This window comes from Sander vitreus, chromosome 9, assembly GCF_031162955.1.
Source record: "Sander vitreus isolate 19-12246 chromosome 9, sanVit1, whole genome shotgun sequence".
In the NCBI taxonomy this organism is placed as follows: domain Eukaryota; kingdom Metazoa; phylum Chordata; class Actinopteri; order Perciformes; family Percidae; genus Sander; species Sander vitreus.
In genome coordinates, this window is record NC_135863.1 from 18,053,965 (window position 1) to 18,075,336 (window position 21,372).

At 37.0% G+C, this 21,372-nt stretch overlaps 1 protein-coding gene across 1 annotated transcript; it reads left to right on the forward strand.

Annotated features, from left to right (window-relative positions):
• The first annotated feature begins 1,178 nt into the window (after nt 1–1,178).
• On the forward strand, nt 1,179–21,155 carry spata6 (spermatogenesis associated 6). The gene is given in 12 exon segments (XM_078259019.1): nt 1,179–1,324; nt 2,816–2,953; nt 4,326–4,374; nt 4,503–4,544; nt 4,685–4,809; nt 7,328–7,408; nt 10,762–11,202; nt 12,346–12,448; nt 12,606–12,646; nt 12,963–13,123; nt 20,939–21,015; nt 21,018–21,155. Coding segments are annotated over 12 exon segments (1,362 nt in total). The 5' UTR covers nt 1,179–1,240; the 3' UTR covers nt 21,038–21,155.
• The last annotated feature ends 217 nt before the right edge of the window (nt 21,156–21,372 follow it).

Below are 21,372 nucleotides of genomic sequence, written 5' to 3' on the forward strand. Positions count from 1 at the left end.
ATATAAACACAAAACTGCTTTGCTAACTCCATCGTGTTGTAACTAAGACATCTGCTGAAAAAGTTATTGTATTCATTAGCATGATTGCCGTACTGTTTAGTTCACAAACATCCAACACACCAAAGTACAAACACATAGCGGACCAGACGCGAGCTTTTATTTTGAAAAGCCGAAGCTCGGACGGCACCAGCCGGGAGGGCATGAGACGGGAGCATAGACTTTATATTATTAATATATTATGTTATTAATAATAATATGAATTTAACATACAGTCTATGGAGTTCTCCAGGCTGCAGCCATACCCGACTCTAATAAAAAGGCAGAACGCTCTCTCCCCGTGGGGTCAAGCTGTTCCACTAGCTGCTCCCCCTAGAGGTCTGGAAAACTTCCGTTGTATAATCTGGATGCTGCGTTTTTTTGTTGCATTTGTTTTCTGGGTTTGTGTGCTTTTCTTTTTTGCATCGTTTCATATTTGCAGCGCATTTATGTATTTGGTTGTGTTGTGTGTATTTGCAGTGCGTTTGCTGAATGCTGCGCATGTGTTGTCAAATTAATGAAGTTGTTTCTTAATTTGCTTGTGTTTTGTCTATTTGCGTGTGTTTTCTTAAGTTGCAGGGCGTTTGCCCCTGTCGGCCACCGTATGTCAGAGCCTAGGAAGTCCAGCGAGAGTCCAAAAAGTCACAAAATCTGAAAAGTATTTGGGCAGAGGTGGCATGGCTGGCAAGACACCAAACAAAGCTGCGAGTGGAGAAGGCTCTATAGAGTCAGAAGTGACCTTAGACAGCAAGTCAAACACAGATTCCCAAAACTCAGAGAGACGGACACTATCTACTACTACAACATATGGTACAAACAGCAGAGATCCAGACTTTATACTTGATGACATGTTGATGCTCATGTTCCCAAATATTGATTGAACTTTCCTAAGCCGCGGAAATAATATTGAAATTCTTTACAAAACTTTTGTATAATATAATGTAACATCATTCTATAATGCCACATCATTCTTGTATAACTTTAACTGCAGATTTCAGGGCACTTTAATACAGGATGAGATCAAAGTGTGTGTGTGTGTGTGTGTGTGTGTGTGTGTGTGTGTGTGTGTGTGTGTGCGCGCGCGCGTGCGTGCGTGCAGAAAAAGCTTTTGATTTGTCACTTCTTGGTCACATGACTGTACATCCGCCCTGTGTGACTGTTGCTGTTTGGCAGCTATGACAACGAACTTTGAAAAGTTGGATGAATGGCTTCAATGAAGAAGAAGCTTTCCTCTTCTAAGGTGCATCACAAGTCTCTGAAATGTACCGTATATTTGGACATTCAGACAGTAAGTGCCTTCTAACGCTGCTCCTGTAACGTTAGTTAACGTAAACTAGCTAACGTTAGCGAGCTTAACGTTACATCCTCTTCCCGTTCCCCATCTAGCTAGCTAGCTAACGTTAACCAACGGCTGTAATTTAACATGTAACGTTAAATGTGTTTGAATATTGTATAAATAACTAACTTAACTACATAGTTCACCAGAAATGGCTTTTCCTAAATCCTCCTAAACATTATGAATATTCTAGAGCATGCTTTGACTGAGTAGCGATTTTTTAAAACCATTTTGATCCATTTTAATCTGTACTATACATACAGACCGTTAGTGATGATGTAACGTAGAATAAAAGCTTGGCTAGCTACTAGCTAAATAATTAAACATTTAACGTTACCCAAAAAATAAAATGTTTTGCTGGCCTTTATATGGCTGGCATGAGGACAAAATAAACATTTAAAGCCTCTGAACACCCACACAGGTGATTTCAGTTATTGTGGCTAATAAGACCTCTGCTCAAGTTGATGTAGCTAGCTAGCTAGGTCGGACCTTTAGATTGGAATTTATTAGCTAGGTCACAAATCTTTTTTACCTACGGCAGACATGTTGACATGTCATAGTAGGAAAAGCACAGGTGTATTCAAAACCATTAATGATGGCTGCATTCCACTTAGGAGAGGCCCTGGTATTGTGCATGCTGACTCACTGATAGCTTACTGGGACACTTGATGGAATTGAGCCAAGGTTATCAATTTCAGCTGTGCTTTTCCTACTATGACAAGTCAAAATGTCTGCTGTGAAAAAGGTCCATACGAATAATAAAGCTTTCATTTGTCCTGCCCTAACTGGTGCAACAAAGCTAACAGGAGACTCGGGAAGATGTAAATCAATCAGTCTATACCATAGACTAAAAATGGTCTATACACAACCACACAGTCCTGGGAAGAGGTCGAATCAGCCAGATTAACTCAAAACACCTGTGTGGGTGTTCAGGGCCTTTTAAATGGTGCATTTTTTAAATTGAAATAAATATAATCTTAAATTGATCCTAAATCGTTATATTTCCTTTAATGTGCAGCACCTGTGGATCCTTCGGAAGCATAGACTGGTTGGAAGCTGATTTTTATTTTTATTTTTTTCAGATCTCATTTCCACTTAGTATATTAAAAAGTAATTCAACTTAATTAGTTGTGCAGGTTACAAAAAAGATAAGTGGTAATGTTAGCAGTACAAATGCCCTACTGATATTGATACTCTACTACTTTAAATACAATTTTAAACTTTAAAGGGTTGCTGTAGCACACTGATGCTGTCACCATCATGTATGCTAAGATACATGATGCATCATTTTGGATGGAATTGGATTGGAAGTTATTACTGAAAGTGTTTTTAAATGTATCTTTTGTGTGCAAGAAGATTCTCTTTTTTGTCATAAGACAAATACATATACCAATAAAGGATACATACAATAACAACTGAATGCCTGACCTGTCACTGTTGCAGGTCACATGTCCAGGAGTGCTCCTGACTAGAAACAACGATATCTACCTCAGTGTGTGTATCATGGGCCAGTACAGGAAGACTCCCTGTTTGCCACCTGCATTCCCTTTACTCTTCCACCACAAAATGGTATTTGTCAAGGTGAGAATTATAACTATGTTCCCTCTGTTACTTAAGCACAAGATGTAGAATTACATGTCTATAGATATTTTTTATCAGATTTAGGAGAGAGATGGATGGAGCACTAGTGCATATTTCTCCAATACCAATAAGGGATGCATATCACATGTCTTCAGGTCACATCTCAGACTTTGTGTTGGCTCCTACTAATACCTACCAAAGCCCGTCTATGGAAAGCCGTTCCACTCCCTATTCAGCCCCATTGTACCGAATTTGGTTGCAGTTCCACCAGAGTTCCACTGGGGGTGATCGCGGTCCAGTGCTAAATGAATGGGACTCTATGGAGCTAGACGGCTAAATTTGTCTCTTTCGCCTGATTGTCGTTGAGAAATCTCAGATTTTGATTGTAGTTTTTGCAAGTTCAACATGGATTATAGGTCAAAAGTTGAATGAACGAGTCCTTGTGTCCTTTCGATTTCTTACAGGTTGAGTCGTCGTTGCCCATAACACGCTAGCATTCTGCTAATGAATGCTGATTGGTCAGTGAAGGACTGATTACGATCGGATATCCCCCTTGACGGCATCCAAAGCAGAACCAGAATGTCAGAGTGAATATTTCGGCGTGGTCTTTAAAACATTAGCAAACCTCTCTCTAGCACGTGTATTGACAGGGAGAGGCTAACCTGTCAGCTGTGTTGTCGATGCTTCGAGAGAACAACGGCAGCGACTCAGAGCTTGCCGTAAAGCAGTATCTCTGGCCGTATATGTGTATGATGTCATTGACATTTTAAAAGGCTTTTTAGAACAAAAAAGCCACTTTCAAAAAATCTAACACCCAGCAGTGTGTATTTTCTTAGCCTCCCCTTTCGAATGCAACATTCAAATTACTAGACAAAAAATGATATCCTGAGAAAAGATTTTGGATTTTGAGGGATATAGCTCCATAGAGTCCCATTCATTCTGCACTGGCCTGTGAGCGCCCCCTATATGGAACTCTGGTGGAACTGCAACCAGTTCAGAAGCCGGAAGTAACGAGAGAGTGGAACTTCTTCCCTTATTAGAAATTCTTTGTACATACCCATTGTACTTTTATTTACAAACGAGTAAGGGTCAAGAAATCTACATCCTAGCAGCTGTTGTCTCTTAATTTGTTTCTATTTGAATCCATGTGTTTATGACTTCTCTTCTTGCATACACTGCAGGCTTTTACTGGCTAATTCTTTAACAAGTCTAAGGATTCAAACTCGCAGTCCTCCAATTTAACATTACTGCCCCAACTCCTGATAAAAGAGGCCATATTTTCTTTTGGGAGAATGGCAGGGTTAGATACTGGGCTGTCTGCCTCATCTTGTTATGAGTATTGATTTGCTTCGTCTGTACTCTGTTTTACCAGACTTTTCCCAGCATTGTTGACCCTGCTGATGTAGCTGACCTCCTGGAAGGTAAATGGCCATCTGGGATTTGCTTCCACATCTCCTAGCCCTGAATTCTCTGCTATGCAAGCTTATAGGCTATTAGGTGTGATACTGATCATTAGCTCACAGTCTATTTGTGCTTTCCTTCCTTTTAGCTGACATAACATCTTTTGAGCTGATTCAGTTGGTGCCTCCAGGTATGCTTTTGTGATGATGCCATATGGGCATTATAAGTCCCCACTGTATCTAGTCATTACTCTGCAAAAACAGGATTTCTAATTTGGATTGTGTGTATGTGTGTGGTCCTGTTTACTGTCTATCTGTGTATGATTTTTAGAGGGTGAGGTCCTGGCGACGATGGAGGAGAGCAGCAGAGATTTTCTGTACCCTGGTCCCAGACTGAGCTCCAGAGAAGGAGCGGCAGAGAGAGAAATACTGATGCAGAGATCCTCCTCCTTTCCTGTAGGCTGCTTTCCATCTATTCCTTTTATTTATTTCTTAATCCTCCTTCCAACACCTGCGCCCATATTCATCAAACTTCTAAGAGTCAAAATAGGAGTAAAAAAGTCATTCGCTGAGTGTGAGCAATAAGACCTATTTATCAAGGGACTTACTCCAGCTTACAGTGAAGTGTCAAAGTAACTTTTCAGAGCAGCTGTCAAGTGATCACGTCACTGATCACATGTATGCTCAGAAAAGGAATAGCAAATTAGAGATTTGGATTTAACCCTATATCTTTCATATTGTACATTCTATAAATAATATAAAGTTTACTCAGTGGTATGTTATTCAGCAAAAATGTATATCATTAAAAAAAAAAAATTAAGTAAAATTTGGTTTGTGTGAAATCCTTTAGATCTCCTTTAGTAATTACCGTAAAATGAACTACTATCTATATATATATATATATATATAAAGAAATCTTATAGTAAGGAGAATTCAGTACCGCATTGACAAGTGCAGACAATAAAGATGCATGGAAAGTGTTTGCAAACAAAATTAATGCCAGATTTTATTTTTTTATGTGTTGTAACATCCTATCAAATGTTCAAATCAAATGCAAATATTAGACTAAAACTACTCCTATACCTACTGTTATTACTGCTTCAGCTAACAGAGGTGTGCTTGCCTCTGTTTTTGTACTGCAGCCATCTAAGATCTACTCTTAAACAACTTAAGAGACCTCTAGAGCTCTCCTACATTTCAGAGCATTTTCAAGTCATAAGATAGTCATTAAATAGGTTTTGTTTTTCAAGAGTAATAGTGAAGGATATTTACTTTTATCTTTCACTTAAAACCAAAAAATTACTTTAAAGCAGTTTGATAAATATGGGCCCTGGTGTATCACATGTATTTCATGCTTGCTGAATTAGTTGTATTTAATGTTGTAATGTCAGTCGATACGTTTAAAAGTTGTTCACATGTCACAGCGACCCCATATTGTGCTCCCCATGTGATCCGGCTTGATTGGCACCAATATTACATGTGTCACTTTGAGCGAAATCTCCTCCTAATCTCTGTCTGTGCGCATGACAGAAAGGTACACTGTCTATGCTACACAGTCAATTACTTTCCATCCTGTCATTTTAGTTTTTCCCTCCTCTTCTTACATCATCCTTTTTTCTCCTTATCTATTCCATTCAATTTAATTTTATATATAGTATCAAATTATAACAAGAGTTATCTCAAGACACTTTACAAATAAAGTAGGTCTCGACCACACTGTATAATTTACAAAGACCCAACAATTCCAGTAATTCCCCCAAGACAGTGGCAAGAAAAAACTCCCTTTTAGGAAGAACCCTTGAGTGGTGAGGAAAACTTCCTTTTAGGGAGAAACCTCGGACAGGCCCAGGCTCTTGGTAGGCGGTGCCGGTTCGGGGTGTGATGAACAGTGGCAATTTTGTCACAATAAAGATAATGGAACTATGACTAGAAATAGCAGTTGTAGTAGTTCATGGCGTAGCAGGGTGTAGTAGGGCATAGCAGGGCACGGTGTAGGACCACGGGGAAAGCTGCAACCATGATTTAGGTGCCACCCTAATCCAAAGAAAACTGCAGGCTGAAAAAACATGAGGACCCTGGGGAATAAGCTCCCCAGAGCTAAGTTAGTAACAAGCATTTCTGGGACATGGATGTACACAGATGGAAAGAGAGAGGAGCTCAGTGTGTCAAAGGAAGGAAGTTCCCCCGCAGTTTAAAACTATAACAGCATAACTAAGAGCTGGTCCAAGGCAAACCTGGGCCAGCTCTATAAGGGTTGTATCTATAACTCCTTACTCCCTAACTATAAGCTTTATCAAAGAGGAGAGTTTTAAGTATACTCTTAAATGTGGTGACAATGTCTGCCTCCCGAACCCGGACTGGGAGCTGGTTCCATAGGAGAGGAGCCTGATAGCTGAAGGCTCTGGCTCCCATTCTACTTTTAGAGACTCTAGGAACCACAAGTAACTCTGCATTCTGGTAGCAGAGTGCTCTAGTGGGACAATAAGGTACTATGAGCTCTTTAAGATATGATGGTGCCTGACCATTGAGAGCTTTGTAGGTCAGGAGAAGGATTTTAAATTCAGTCCTTGATTTTACAGAAAGCCAATGCAGAGAAGCTAATATTTTCTTACCTACTCCTCTTTTCATTCCTTCATCTTTCTGTGGCTGTGGGTTGCTTTTCTATCCTTCCCTTGTCCTCCGAGACACTAACTGGCATATATTTAAATGTCTTTAAACACCATTCCCCTCACTGTTGGTTTTATGTGTTTTGTGTTTGCGGCCGACATAGCAATTTAGATGTCTCTATCCAAATGCCATATTATTTAAACAGCACTGGAGCCTTTCTCCTTTCTGCAATTTGTTTTTCTCAAGCCAGGCATAGATTGAAGATTTGTGATTGCAAATTGGTGTTCCAAGCAGTGCTGTTATCTGTCCGTTTGTCTCCATCTTGTTAAAGGTGTTGTGTTTGTTCCTATTGTACCCCTCTCTCTAGGGAATCTCTCCCAAAGTGGAGTTTGCCACGGCATCAGTCATAGAAGAGAGTGATGGGAGAGACAGCTTGTCTGTCTCACCTGTAAGTGTCCTTTTATTACATCTCATAGAGCTGTACATACCCACAGAGACACACAAATACACCGTGGCCAGTATTTCAAATATGTACCTTTTTGTCTGCTGTTGGTTTATCTGTCTTTTGTATGTTGTTGATTTGTAAAACATTTTAGAAGACAAATGTCTTTTATAAAAACATGTTGGTGTTTGTTCATGGCCTTTCTGACCTGCTTAGTCAAAATGTAAACAGTTAAAATCCATCAAAGTGCCTCTAAATCAAGTAAGCAGTGTGTTTATCAGCCTGCGTTACAGTTCAAAATGACCACAGCACACAGCTTCATACTCAGCATTGCTGTGTACAATGTTTACCAAAGCTAGAGCAGTGAAGATTCATATCTGGAGGGCTCTAATGAGTGGTATCGCTCGCCATCAGATTTGTCTGTTTCCACCATACATACCCACCTCCTATTGTTGCCATGGCTACTGCATCTATCTAGCCATACTGACAGTATTTCAAGGGTATCTGTTCTCTCCTTGTGATTGTAATTACGGGGAGGCTGATCTGTGATGCCGATAGCAAGGCTTTTCTGACATCTCCGACTAGCTGGGAGTTTACACAATGTTTGTCACAGAACCAGTCAGTTTGTCACATGAACTATTCAAGATGAGGATCACCTGTATTCTCTTCCACAGTGTCCTTGTGGATTTTAAAGGGTAACTGTACTCTCCTGCATAACATAACATTTTACTCTTTCTTTTCTCTTTCTTCTATTTCTTCTTTTCCTGGTATGGGCACTCTCAAACTTTGTTTAATGACATGTTCTCATCCACTTTTACAGTATTCGGTATAGAGTTTTTTTTGTATAATTAGTCAATCAATAAAAAAATATATATATTTTGACATGTTTTTAATTTTACAAGCCTTACATTTTCTGATTCTAGCTTCTCAGTTGTGAGGATTTACTGCATTTCTTCTTGGACTGATAAGGGCCATCCACCCCAAGAACAATCACTATAACAATAATTATAAATATTAAGTTTAAAAATCTTTGTAACTCGTGGATGGTGGAGTTTACACCACAACTATAACGACAACGTCAGTGGTAAATGATATTGTCACTTTCAAACCAATTTGATAAAAAATAGAAACACTGACAGCCAATCAAAATTCATTTGAATTTACAACATGATACGGCAGATGACACTGCGAAGAGATGTTGCATTTATTCCACATAGGTGGGTCAGTGGCGTGGCATGACTTTTCCACTTGATAGGGCTACGGTCCTTTACTGTAGATAGCCTAGCTCTGTGTATTGTTTTTATTTTATAACATCAGTACTTTGAAAGTATTTCTCATGTCACAGAAACCACTCAGAGTGAATATTGTTTTGTTGTAACAACCTTATATTTTTGGTTCATAAAATGTACCCAAATTCACAAATGTAGGATATTACTACAGACATTCCTGTAATCTTCCTCTTGATGAATGAAAATAATCCTTAGTTGCAGCCCTACTTAAATTGAATCTATGCCTTCGTGGTCTTGTGTGACTCTGCATACATTTGTGTGCAGAGGTAATCTCAGCAGATGGATGCTAGTAGAGTTGAATAATGCTCCTAATCTAGACTCAAAAAGAGTGTTACTTAAAAAAAAAAACAGTAAGAATGATAACCTTACACAAACAGTCCTGTTTATAACATATGATCCATCACACAGCGGTTGGCATGTTGTGCCAAAAACACTACCATGCATTTCCGTGGTGCAGTAACCTAAGATAAGCTATTTGTTTAAATGGGATGTCATTGAAAGCAAAGCAGATTGTCAGTGTTCTCCCGGCCCCTCAGGGGGATGTCTGGATCAGAGCACCGCTGTGGCTGTCAGACAGTAGAATTTCTCCATTTTCTCTCTCCTAATGGCTCCTCAGCATAGGCATTTCCCAGACTGCCTGCCCACCCAGCTGACAAACCTTGTCCTGTTTTAATAGAGATTTAGAGTGATGCATCTTCCACAAAACCTCTGAAACTGTAGTGATAAATATACACTCAGTTTTCAGCAATGTCTTACTCTTTCTTTGTAGATCTTCTGTTAATTGTTATAATTCTCATTTAGAGAAAATGTTTAATCCAGAAGTCGCTTTTAGCCATGGTAGCAGCTAGGGGTGGCAATTTTGGTCAGTCTGTCTGTGTGTCAGCCTGTATCTCTACAATTGTCAGATGGATTGCCATGAAATTCTGTACAGCCATCCAGGGTTCCCAGAGGATTAATCCTAATGACTTTTCTCACTTTTCTAGTGAAATGTTGTCAACGTAGATGGATCGGTACAATATTTTGTACAGACATTAATTGTGCCCAGACGATGTATCTTAACAACTTTGATGATCCTCTGACTTTTCCATAAGCGCAACATGAGGTTGACATTTGTGTTTTCTGTGTGAAATGTAAACAACTATTAGATTGATTTCCATGAAATTTGGTACAGCCATTCACGTCCCCCCTCAGGATTAGTTGTAATCACTCTGGCTTTTCATCTAGCACTATCTTCAAAATTGCTAGCATTGTCATGGTGAGCATGTTAGTGTCATGGATGTGGTTAGCATGCTAAAGTTAGCATTTAGCTCAAAGCACTGCTTTCCAGTAGTGGAAATAGCAGCTAATCATCAGTTGAGTACAGGAAAACTGACTGACTTTCGGTGGCCGTCCAGCAAAGAGCAAACAGAAGAGCTGAAAGAAGTCAGAGATGGTGGTAGATGTGGGAGTGAGAGAGTTTGCCTAATTTTATTAAATTAGACCAATCTCAAATGGCAACCTCGATGAGGATTTATTCATAATTTTGTTTCTCTTAAAAATGGTTTTAATGTTGTGTGATTTCCATAATTAGCATTTAGATTATCTTTGTTTTACAGCCAGGTAATGTCTCTTTATCATATTAGACTGGAGATGGCCATCAAATGCAATTAACATTTTATCTTAACTTATTTATCCCCGGTTGGCATTACCCGCAGGATATGGGATATTGCATCGGAGAATGATGTTAGTGGCCATTAGAGTTATTGAAGTAATTCTGCAGAGGTTGTCTCCATGGTAGTGCCAACTGCAGGAGCTGTTGTTGTAACACTTAATCTAAATGATTTAGCTAATGGTTCAATGGTTTTGTCCAGGGAGAACGAGTCTGTGTTGAGAGTGAGAGCAGCTGCCTTAATGGCTAAAATGGCTACCGCTTGTGGAGGAACAACATTGTGGTTCTGCATAGAAAGTTCAAATGCTGAGACGAATGTTATGTGTCACCTCAAATTGGAGACCTGTGAGGCTAGTTTGACATGTTTGAACAATGTATAAATCTCTCTCTCTCTCTCATATATTCTGTCCCTGCACCCCCAGACTTGCTGTCTTTCTCCAGTGAAGTCATCTTTAACCCCATCCAGACAGAGTTCTGCAAAAAAGTATTCGCCATCCAGCAGGCATTTTTCCAAAATAGATGATGCGAACTGTGTCTCTTGGAAACGTAGGACAGAAAGGCTAGATGTTGAGGCTAGAATTACGAACTCTGCACCGACCTCAACATCCAGACGCTCCCCTTCTTCATCCCCATCTGGCCGAAGTCCCCAGAATAAAAATAAGGAGAGAAAACACGCTTCTCCTAGAGTTTCTGTAGACTCTGGCTACCAGCAGCCCACAGTTTCATCACAGACACGAGCCTTGTCCCCTTACACCCATCGCAAGATGTGCCAGCTTTCAGAGGACGCCACGCAGAGGCTTAGCCATCTCCAGCTGGGGCCTCACCACTTCAGGAAGGAGACTGAGAGCCAGCCGCCCTTCTTGGTTGGTAACATTAGATATATTCCTCCAAACTGAAGGCAATTGACAAAAAAAGTGATGGGATGGTTTGTTTAATGCTAATAATACACATGTTCAGTGGACAGGGGTTAAAATTAATGGGATCCTGAATTGATGTAGTTCAAACCTCAGTGGGAGCTTCCCAAAATGTAACATAATCTAGTGGGCAGATTAAGTGGAGGGCATAATAAGAGAGCAGTGTTAATCTTTTTACCTGAGCCGTTAATGGATTTTGACGTCATGAAAATGTTTCACTGTTTGTGTGCACATGTAATATGGCCTATTATCCTTATTGAGGGCCTTGAGTGTGCTTTAATAGCACGTCCTGGATTTAGGCTGCTATACAGTTATTTGTTAACACTTTAATTATGGCCGTATCACTGCTATGAGATATTTGCATATAAAAGGGAGTGATTTTCTGATCACACAGCTGTGGGGAATATACAGTTGATGGACAAGAACAACACATCCTTCCTCCCTCTGCTCCCCTCTGTATTCCTGCTCCTTCATTTACATCAAATCTAATCCTGAGGTATGAATATCGAAATCCACTAACATGCTGTTATTAAAAGAAATTATTAGGTAGAGAGTTGTTTTTGTCACACACATGAATGGAATTTACTAGAATACAACAGGCGTTTTATTAAAGAGGGGACTGTGTTTTTCCCTCTCTGGTTTTCCTGGGGGAATCTTCTGTCGACAATTAACCCTAGTAATTGAGAGTCAAGCTGCAATTAACAAATAGATGGCTAATGAAGTAGCTCTGCCCCATGGTGAATGCATTATCAGAGCCTCTACTCAGTTCGTTTGTGTAGTGGGAAGAACATTCCCAAACTACAGTATGTTCTTTGAGAAAGGTGGTTATTCTGTAGAAATCTTGTCTTTTGTTTTTCTTTGCCTTATTGTGATCTTTTGTGTAAAATTATTTGGGGTTGAGATGACAAACCAATGGCGTAACAGTGTTTTTTGGCAGCTTTTCCTTTTATATACTGCTTCAAATTGAAGAAAATAATGCCAAAACAACCTTGCTGTGCATGTGTTTTACAACGTGGACAGAATTCAAACTACAACGTTAAGTTTATGATATTGTTTGACAGCAGATTGTTTTTCTGTTGTGTTTTATCTAAGGTCCCTCGTTGCAGTAGTGTCTCTGTGATTGGAGCTCCTTCCTCCTCGCCACAGAATAATAGCATGCATCGACACTCAGTCAGCTTCACAGCTGATCACACAGGTAGGCCTTCATGCTCATATGCAAAAACAAATACATGTACTGTTACACACCTAAGGCCATGCTATACTTGCTGCAGGAATAACTGTTTGCAATTGGTCTAATATATCAAGATTGGTTGTGTTGTCTTGTGAAAATTTTGTTGTCTTTGTCATTGTAGATTCTTCTTTCCTGGGGAGTTACAGACCAAGACCAGCCACAGTAAGTCTAATCATAAGATTTCAAACCAGCAAATGACACAATGATATTGTAAGTACACGAAGTCCAAGCCAGGCTAACCATATGATCTATTCACACAACTGTTTTAGACATTTTGTTCTTAGAAAAAGTATTGTGATTCTAATGTACTATTTTCATTCAAACTAATCGTCTTATCGGCCCACTTTTAGTGGAAATTTCCTCAATATTGTGAAGAAAAAAAAAAAATTATAAGTTGTCAAAGTAATAAAATATTTGTAATATGAAGTGTTCATGTTGCTATAAAGCTATACCAGCCCAGCCCTGTGACCTCTTCCAGGTGAAGTCAGGTTCTGTGAGGGTCCAGTCGTCTCCAGAGACACAGTCCAGACTTGATGCCCAGATCAGAAGCCCCGTGAGAGGTGCTGCTTTAGCTCAGTCCACCCTGGCCATGTCAAATGCCAGAAGTCCTCTGAATCTCAGCCATTCCCTCAGAGAAAGGTAAACTCTCTAGATAATGCAACCCTTTCCCTTACCAGACCTTGAAAATACCTGAATATTTTAAATGTTTAGAAAATTAATAGATATGTTAAATCATAACCACTTTATACAAAAAATACACAACGACCAAAAAGCAGGTCAGCAACATGATTGTTAATGTAACAACCATAAAATGTGATCTTCTTAATGTTTTCTTGGGAAAACCTAACATTTACTTTATTGACTAGGTTCTCAAACAGGTTAGCAATACTGTTCTGGCCACAAACCAGCTGATTTTGTTCACACTCACACCAAAGCAGGATAAAACATAATCCTCTTTTTTTGTGGTGTTTACCCTGAATTTATCCTGATCCATCTGTGTAAAGCATTGGTGTTTGCTCAAAAGATTTTAAAAGCAAAAGAGGCACCTGTATGAGTTTCCAATCACAGTATATGACAAATATATGGCAATCCCACGAGATGTTAGTCATACACAGCCGCTGCCGTGTGCTTGTATGTGCGCAAGCTCATACACATCCAATCTTTAATTTTGATCACACTCGACAGGCAGGATGATTTCCCCTCCACCTCTTAAATTACAGAAGCTGATGTCTTGTCATGTTTGTTTATTACTAAGAGAGGAGGCAGAGAGAAGAGTAAACAAAAGAGGAAAATTGTATTGATTCGTGTTTCAGTTTGAGTCTGATGCATTTGACCCGATGCACGCATTAATACATTCAGAGAGACCTTGTCATCGATCACGGCAGCTGCAAGTTGAACACACTGACGCGACTGAGGTTCTGTTTGGTGCTTTGTTTCTGCTCTCCTTCCCCTTCCCTTCTGCTCAGTCCATAAGTAAACATTAAAATCAATAAACAATCTTAAACTGCAAAGTAAATTGTAGGAAATGAATGATACTTTCTCTCAATTGAAAACGCGACAGGAGTTGCAGGGTGGGAGATTAGAGCAGGCCTTTGTAGATTCCCACCGACAAGGAGAGGGGCACGTCTTGCCACAAATCTTTGATCTATAAAGAAAATGACAGATGCCAGTGGCAACGTTTGCTCCCTAAGCCCCGAAGTCTCGGTCTATTCATGTCTCTGGATGATTTGTCCTTGATGACTTTTTCAGGCACGTAGCGAGTTTATCTGATTACAGATGATGCTTCCATTCCCACACTGCAAGCCAGGCCAAGACACCAGCCAGTCAGTCATCACCCCTCCACTCCCAACAAATAGATGGGGATGAGAGGCAATACTGAAATCTATTACTGTTCACTTCCTTCTGTCTGTCAGTGCATGTTTTCATAACTGCCTGTGGCCAACTTGCAGACACATTTATATTGTATTGATGAAGCACATTTATGCCTCCAGTTAAAATGCACCGTTCTGTCAATTGTGAAATTTTTGTTTTGTGTTTTTGGACAAAAGGTTATATACTGAGGAAAAATGTAAGTTTACATGGCAGTACATGGTCATTTATTTCAAAGTATTTTAAAAGTGTGTTGTTGAACACAGTACACACAGTATACTGGTAGTTTCATCTGTGCATCAACTCCCAACTCTCACATCTTGTGTTGTGTTATAGCACACACTTGTGGACAAAAGGAATATCTGTTAGAACCTCTTTAAAAAAGACCGGCATTTTTGGAAGTTATATGATTTAAATCAATGATAATCAGTTAATCGTTGATCGTCATTTTTCAAGCAAAGTATTGAGTGCTGTACATGCTCATACTTTTCATGTTCATACTTTTCAGTTGGCCAACATTTCTAAAAATCCTTTTTTGTATTGGTCTTAAGTAATATTCTAATTTTCGGAGATACTGAATTTGGGATTTTCATTAGTTGTCAGTTATAATCATCACAATTAAAAGAAATGAACATTTGAAAGATATCACTGTGTGTGATGAATGAATATAATATACACATTTCACTTTTTGAATGGAATTACTGAAATAAATCAACTTTTTTATGATATATGTGTATATATATACGTGTATATATATGTGTGTATATGTATGTGTGTGTGTGTGTGTGTATATATATATATATATATATATATAATAAATAAATATAAAAACAGGCTTTCCAACAGTATAAGATTTATTGCCAAAAGGCATTGTTACCACAGAGAAATAATCTACCAAACACAAATGTCCTTACTTTTTGTGCTAAGTTTACTATACTATCCAAAAAAAAAGTACTGTATAGTAGGTCGAAAAAAGGCTAGCCTTTTTTCAACCTACTATACAGTACTATGCTTTTTTTTATATTTTTGACATACTATACTATGACGTTTTATGACATCCAATACTATACTTTTTTTTATATATTTATAGCATACTATACTATGACTTTTTTTGATATACTATGACTTTTGACAAATTTATGACATACTATAATATGATTTTATTTTATTTTTTTAATATTTTTCGACATACCATACTATGACTTTTTTGACATATCATACTATGAGTCTGTTTTTCAGACACGGCAGCTACAGTCTGGTGTTAGAAGCCTCTCCAGTGAAATACAGTCACACTTTACACGGTTTAGCTGTCAGCATCAGTGTTTACTCCAGCTGCTAGCTAACGGTAGGCTAACGTTACCTGCTAGCGTCCAGTGCGGCGAAGTTTCAGTTCCCTCCAACGTCCGTTTCCGGAGCATCAGAGAGAAGCGCAGGCATTTCAGTGGCACCGAAATCCGCGTTGCTATTCGGTCCGGTAGATAACGGTCGTTAAACCGTATTAGCACCGGGTCTCGGAACCCCCCCCCCCCAAATAAAAACTCTTCGGATCTACACGATTCACGTGGATGACATTTTCTCATTCAAAACGGCGATTTTCACCAAAAAGGCGACTAGTTTGCAGGTATGTACTACTCTTTGGCCGGCTCGCAAGCCCAAACAAGTGTGTGCAGCGTGCCTGTTGTTTTGTTTCCGGTCTAGCTAGGTGGTGTTTTTCTAACGTTACTAGTTGTTATCAACATACTATACGATTACTTTTTTTTTACATTTATTTCAGCATACTATACTATGCCTTTTTTGATATTTTTTTGACACACTGTACTATGACTTTATGAAATTTTATGACATACTATAATTTTTTTTTTTTAATATTTTTGACATATATGGCATACTATATTATTACTTTTTTTAAATTTTATGACATACTATACCATGACTTTTTTTGTTGTTTGACATACTATACTATGACTTTGATATTTTTTCAACATACTGTACTATGACTTTGGTATTTTTATGAAATACTATACAATGACTTTTTTTACATTTTTACGTACATGACTTTTATGGAATACTATACTTTTTCTAGCCTTTTTTTGACCTACTATACAGTACTATGCTTTTTTTGACAAATTTATGACATACTATTCTACAGGTGCTGGTCATATAATTAGAATATCATGAAAAAGTTGATTTATTTCAGTAATTTCATTCAAAAAGTGAAACTTGTATAATGTATACATTCATTCCACACAGACTGATATATTTCAAGTGTTTATTTCTTTAACTTTTGATGATTAGAACTGACAACTAATGAAAACCCCAAATTCAGTATCTCTGAAAATTAGAATATTATTTAAGACCAATACAAAAATAGGATTTTTAGAAATGTTGGCCAACTGAAAAGTATGAGCATGTACAGCACTCAATACTTAGTTGGGGCTCCTTTTGTCTGAATTACTGCAGCAATGTGGCGTGGCATGGAGTCAGTCTGTCTGTGGCACTGCTCAGATGTTATGGGAGCCCAGGTTGCTCTGATAGTGGCCTTCCGTTCTTCTGCATTGTTGGGTCTGGTGCATCGCATCATCCTCTTCACAATACCCCATAGATTTTCTTTAGGTTTGTGGTCAGGCGAGTTTGCTGGCCAATTAAGAACAGGGATACCATGGTCCTTAAACCAGGTACTGGTAGCTTTGGCACTGTGTGCAGGTGCCAAGTCCTGTTGGAAAATGTAATCTTCATCTCCATAAATTTGGTCAGCAGCAGGAAGCATGAAGTGCTCTAAAACTTCCTGGTAGATGGCTGCGTTGACCCTGGACCTCAGAAAACACAGTGGACCAACACCAGCAGATGACATGGCACCCCAAACCATCACTGACTCTGGAAACTTTACACTGGACTTCAAGCAACATGGATTCTGTGCCTGTCCTCTCTTCCTCCAGACTCTGGGACCTTGATTTCCAAAGGAAATGCAAAATGTACTTTCATCAGAGAACATAACTTTGGACCACTCGGCAGCAGTCCAGTCCTTTTTGTCTTTAGCCCAGGCAAGACGCTTCTGACGCTGTGTCTTGTTCAAGAGTGGCTTGACACAAGGAATGCGACAGCTGAAACCCATGTCTTGCATACGTCTGTGCGTGGTGGTTCTTGAAGCACTAACTCCAGCTGCAGTCCACTCTTTGTGAATCTCCCCCTCATTTTTGAATGGGTTTTGTTTCACAATCCTCTCCAGGGTGCGGTTATCCCTATTGCTTGTACACTTTTTTTTCTACCACATCTTTTCCTTCCCTTCACCTCTCTATTAATGTGCTTGGACACAGAGCTCTGTGAACAGCCAGCCTCTTTAGCAATGACCTTTTGTGTCTTGCCCTCCTTGTGCAAGGTGTCAATGGTCGTCTTTTGGACAGCTGTCAAGTCAGCAGTCTTCCCCATGATTGTGTAGCCTACAGAACTAGACTGAGAGACCATTTAAAGGCCTTTGCAGGTGTTTTGAGTTAATTAGCTGATTAGAGTTTGGCACCAGGTGTCTTCAATATTGAACCTTTTCACAATATTCTAATTTTCAGAGATACTGAATTTGTGGTTTTCATTAGTTGTCAGTTCTAATCACCAAATTTAAAGAAATAAACACTTGAAATATATCAGTCTGTGTGGAATGAATGTATACATTATACAAGTTTCACTTTTTGAATGGAATTACTGAAATAAATCAACTTTTTCATGATATTCTAATTATATGACCAGCACCTGTATGACTTGATATTTTTTCGACATACTATACTATGACTTTTTTGATATTTTTGACATACTATACTATGACTTTTTGACAAATTTATGGCTTACTATACTATGATTTTTTTTTGTTGTTGTTGATATTTTCAAATTTATGTCATACTACTATACTATGACTTTTTTGATATTTTTTCGACATACTATGACTTTTTTGAAATATTTTCGACATGCTATACAATGACTTTTTTATGAAATTTTATGACATACTATGACTTTTTTTTATATTTTGTGACATACTATACTATTTCTTTAGACATTTTTTCGGAATATACTATGACGTTCTTTTACATTTATTTCAACATACTATACTATGACTTTTTCTACCATTTTTTTCAACATGCTATACAGTACTATGCTTTTTTGGTATTTTTGACATACTATACTATGACTTTTTTGACAAATTTATGACATACTACTATACTATGACTTTTTAGATATTTTTTCTACATATGACGTTTTATGAAATTTTATGACCTACAACACTACTTTTTTTAAGATGTTTATGGTATATTATATGAATTTTTTTTATATAGTATGACTGTTTTGACAAATTTATGACATACTATCATATGATTTTTTTTAGATATTTTTCGACATACCATACTGTGTGTGTATATGTGTATGTGTGTGTGTGTGTATATATATATATATATATATATAATATACTTTTTGAGATTTTTATGGCATATTATACTATGACTTTTTTGACTGGACGTCAGTGAGTAATCAAGATTATTTAGGAGTTACTGCATACTATATTGACTCTAGATTGAAATGGGTGACTAGATTCACACATTTTTCTTTTGTTTACAGTAAATAAATAAATCATAAACAAATACAAATCTTAAAATCAAGTTCATAAAGTCACTTTCTCTGCATTCATTTGATTCCCAATCAAGATACACTGGTAAGAATGGCTTTCCATTGTTAATATGTACTTAAAAACTGTTCTGAAATGCAAAATAATAGAATTTTAATCATGTGATTAAAACATGCGATTAATCGCGATTAACTATAGAAATTCAGCGATTAATCGTGATTAAAACAATTTATCTTTTTGATATTTTTGATATACTATTACTTTTTTGATATTTTTTCGACATACTATACTATGACTTTTTTTTTAACTGTTTTCGACATACTATGACTTTTTTTAAAGATTTTCGACATACTATACTATGACTTTTTGGATATTTTGTGACTTACTATACGACATTTTTTCGGAATATCCTACTATGACGTTTTTTTACATTTATTTGAACATACTATACTATGACTTTTTCTACCCTTTTTTTTCAACGTGCTATACAGTACTATGCTTTTTTGATGTTTTGGACATACTATACTATGACTTTTTTGACAAATTTATGACATGCTACTATACTATGACTTTTTTAATTTTTTCGACATAGTATACTATGACTTTTTTATATTTTTTTGACATACTGACTTTTTATATTTTTTTCGACATACTATTACTTTTTTTGATATTTTTAACATACTTATACTATGACTTTTTAATGAAAATTTTTATGACATACAATACTATGACTTTTTAAAAAAATGTTTATGGCATACTATATTATGACTTTTTTTGACAGATTTATGATATACTATATGATTTTTTTTATATTTTTCGACATACTCATCCTATGACTTTTTGGGACATTTTTATTTCATACTATGACTTTTTTTGACAAATTTATTACATACTATAATATGATTTTTTGACATTTTTTTGACACACTATACTGTGCCCTTTTTTGAAAATTTTTTTTCGACATAGTATACTATGACTTTTTTGACATTTTTATATCATACTATAATATGATTTTTGTTTTATATTTTTTCACCCTACTATACTGTGACTTTTTTTTATGAAATTCTATGTATTTTGATATTTTGTGACAAACTATACTACGATTTATATGGCATATATATTATGACATTTTTAGATTTTTTATGACATACTATACTATCACTTTTTTGATATACTATACTCTGACTTTTTTTCGACATACTATACCATGACTTTTTTATACAATTTTGTGACAATTTTTTGATATTTTTTCGACATACTATGACTTTTTAAAAATGTTTATGGCATACTAACTATACTATGACTTTTTTGAGAAATTTATGATATATGATTTTTTTGATATTTTTTTATATTCTATACTACGGCGTTTTTTTTAATTTGTTGACATACTATACTATGACTTTTTTTTATGACACTATGTATTTTGATATTTTGTGACAAACTATACTACGATTTTTATGGCATATATACTATATATACTATAACTTTTTTGATATTGTTTTGACATACTATACTATGACATTTTTGATATACTATACAATGACATTTTTTTACATTTATTTCAACATACTATACCATGACTTTATGAAATTTTATGACATGCTATACTATTTTTTTAAGACATTTTTATGGAATACTATACTATGACTTTTTCTAGCCTTTTTTTCGACATACTATATAGCACTATGCTTTTTTGATATTTTTGACATACTATACTATGACATTTTTGATATACTATACAATGATGTTTTTACATTTATTTCAACATGCTATACTATGAAATTTTTATGACACACTATACTATGACTTTTTTGAGATTTGTTTGTGACATACTATAGGGGTTGTCAAAGACTCAGACTCGCGAAGTGCCACTTTCTACAACTTTTCATTGCTAACCTGAAAGACAAGTTTTAGGGGTATGACGCAGTAGCCGAGTAGTATAATTTATGGGCTTTTATTGGTGTTTTTTTGTTCTTCAGGCTCCAGACCAGTCCATCCTACTGCGAGCAGATCCACAGCCGAGTCCAGAGAATTCTGCAGACGCACAAAACCACCTGGGACCACCAAATGACCTTTGACCTTTAACTTCCTGATCTATCCACAAGGTGACCACAACAGGTTACAGGTTACAATACAAAAACTATTCACGGTTAAAACAATCACTTTAAATTTAAAGGCATGGATGCACACACACACCTTAATCTTAAAATCTTACACACACATTTGTGTTTTTTCCTGTTAGATTTTAAACTTACAAAAACAATATTGCAAGCCATGTTTTCATGATGTGATGAGTTTAATTTACGAGAACCCTTACAAACATTGGTGCCAGTCGTCACAAGAAAATATTTTAATGTTTGTTTATGCATGTATATTTAGAAATACTATGATTACTGTGCAGCAAAATGTTTAT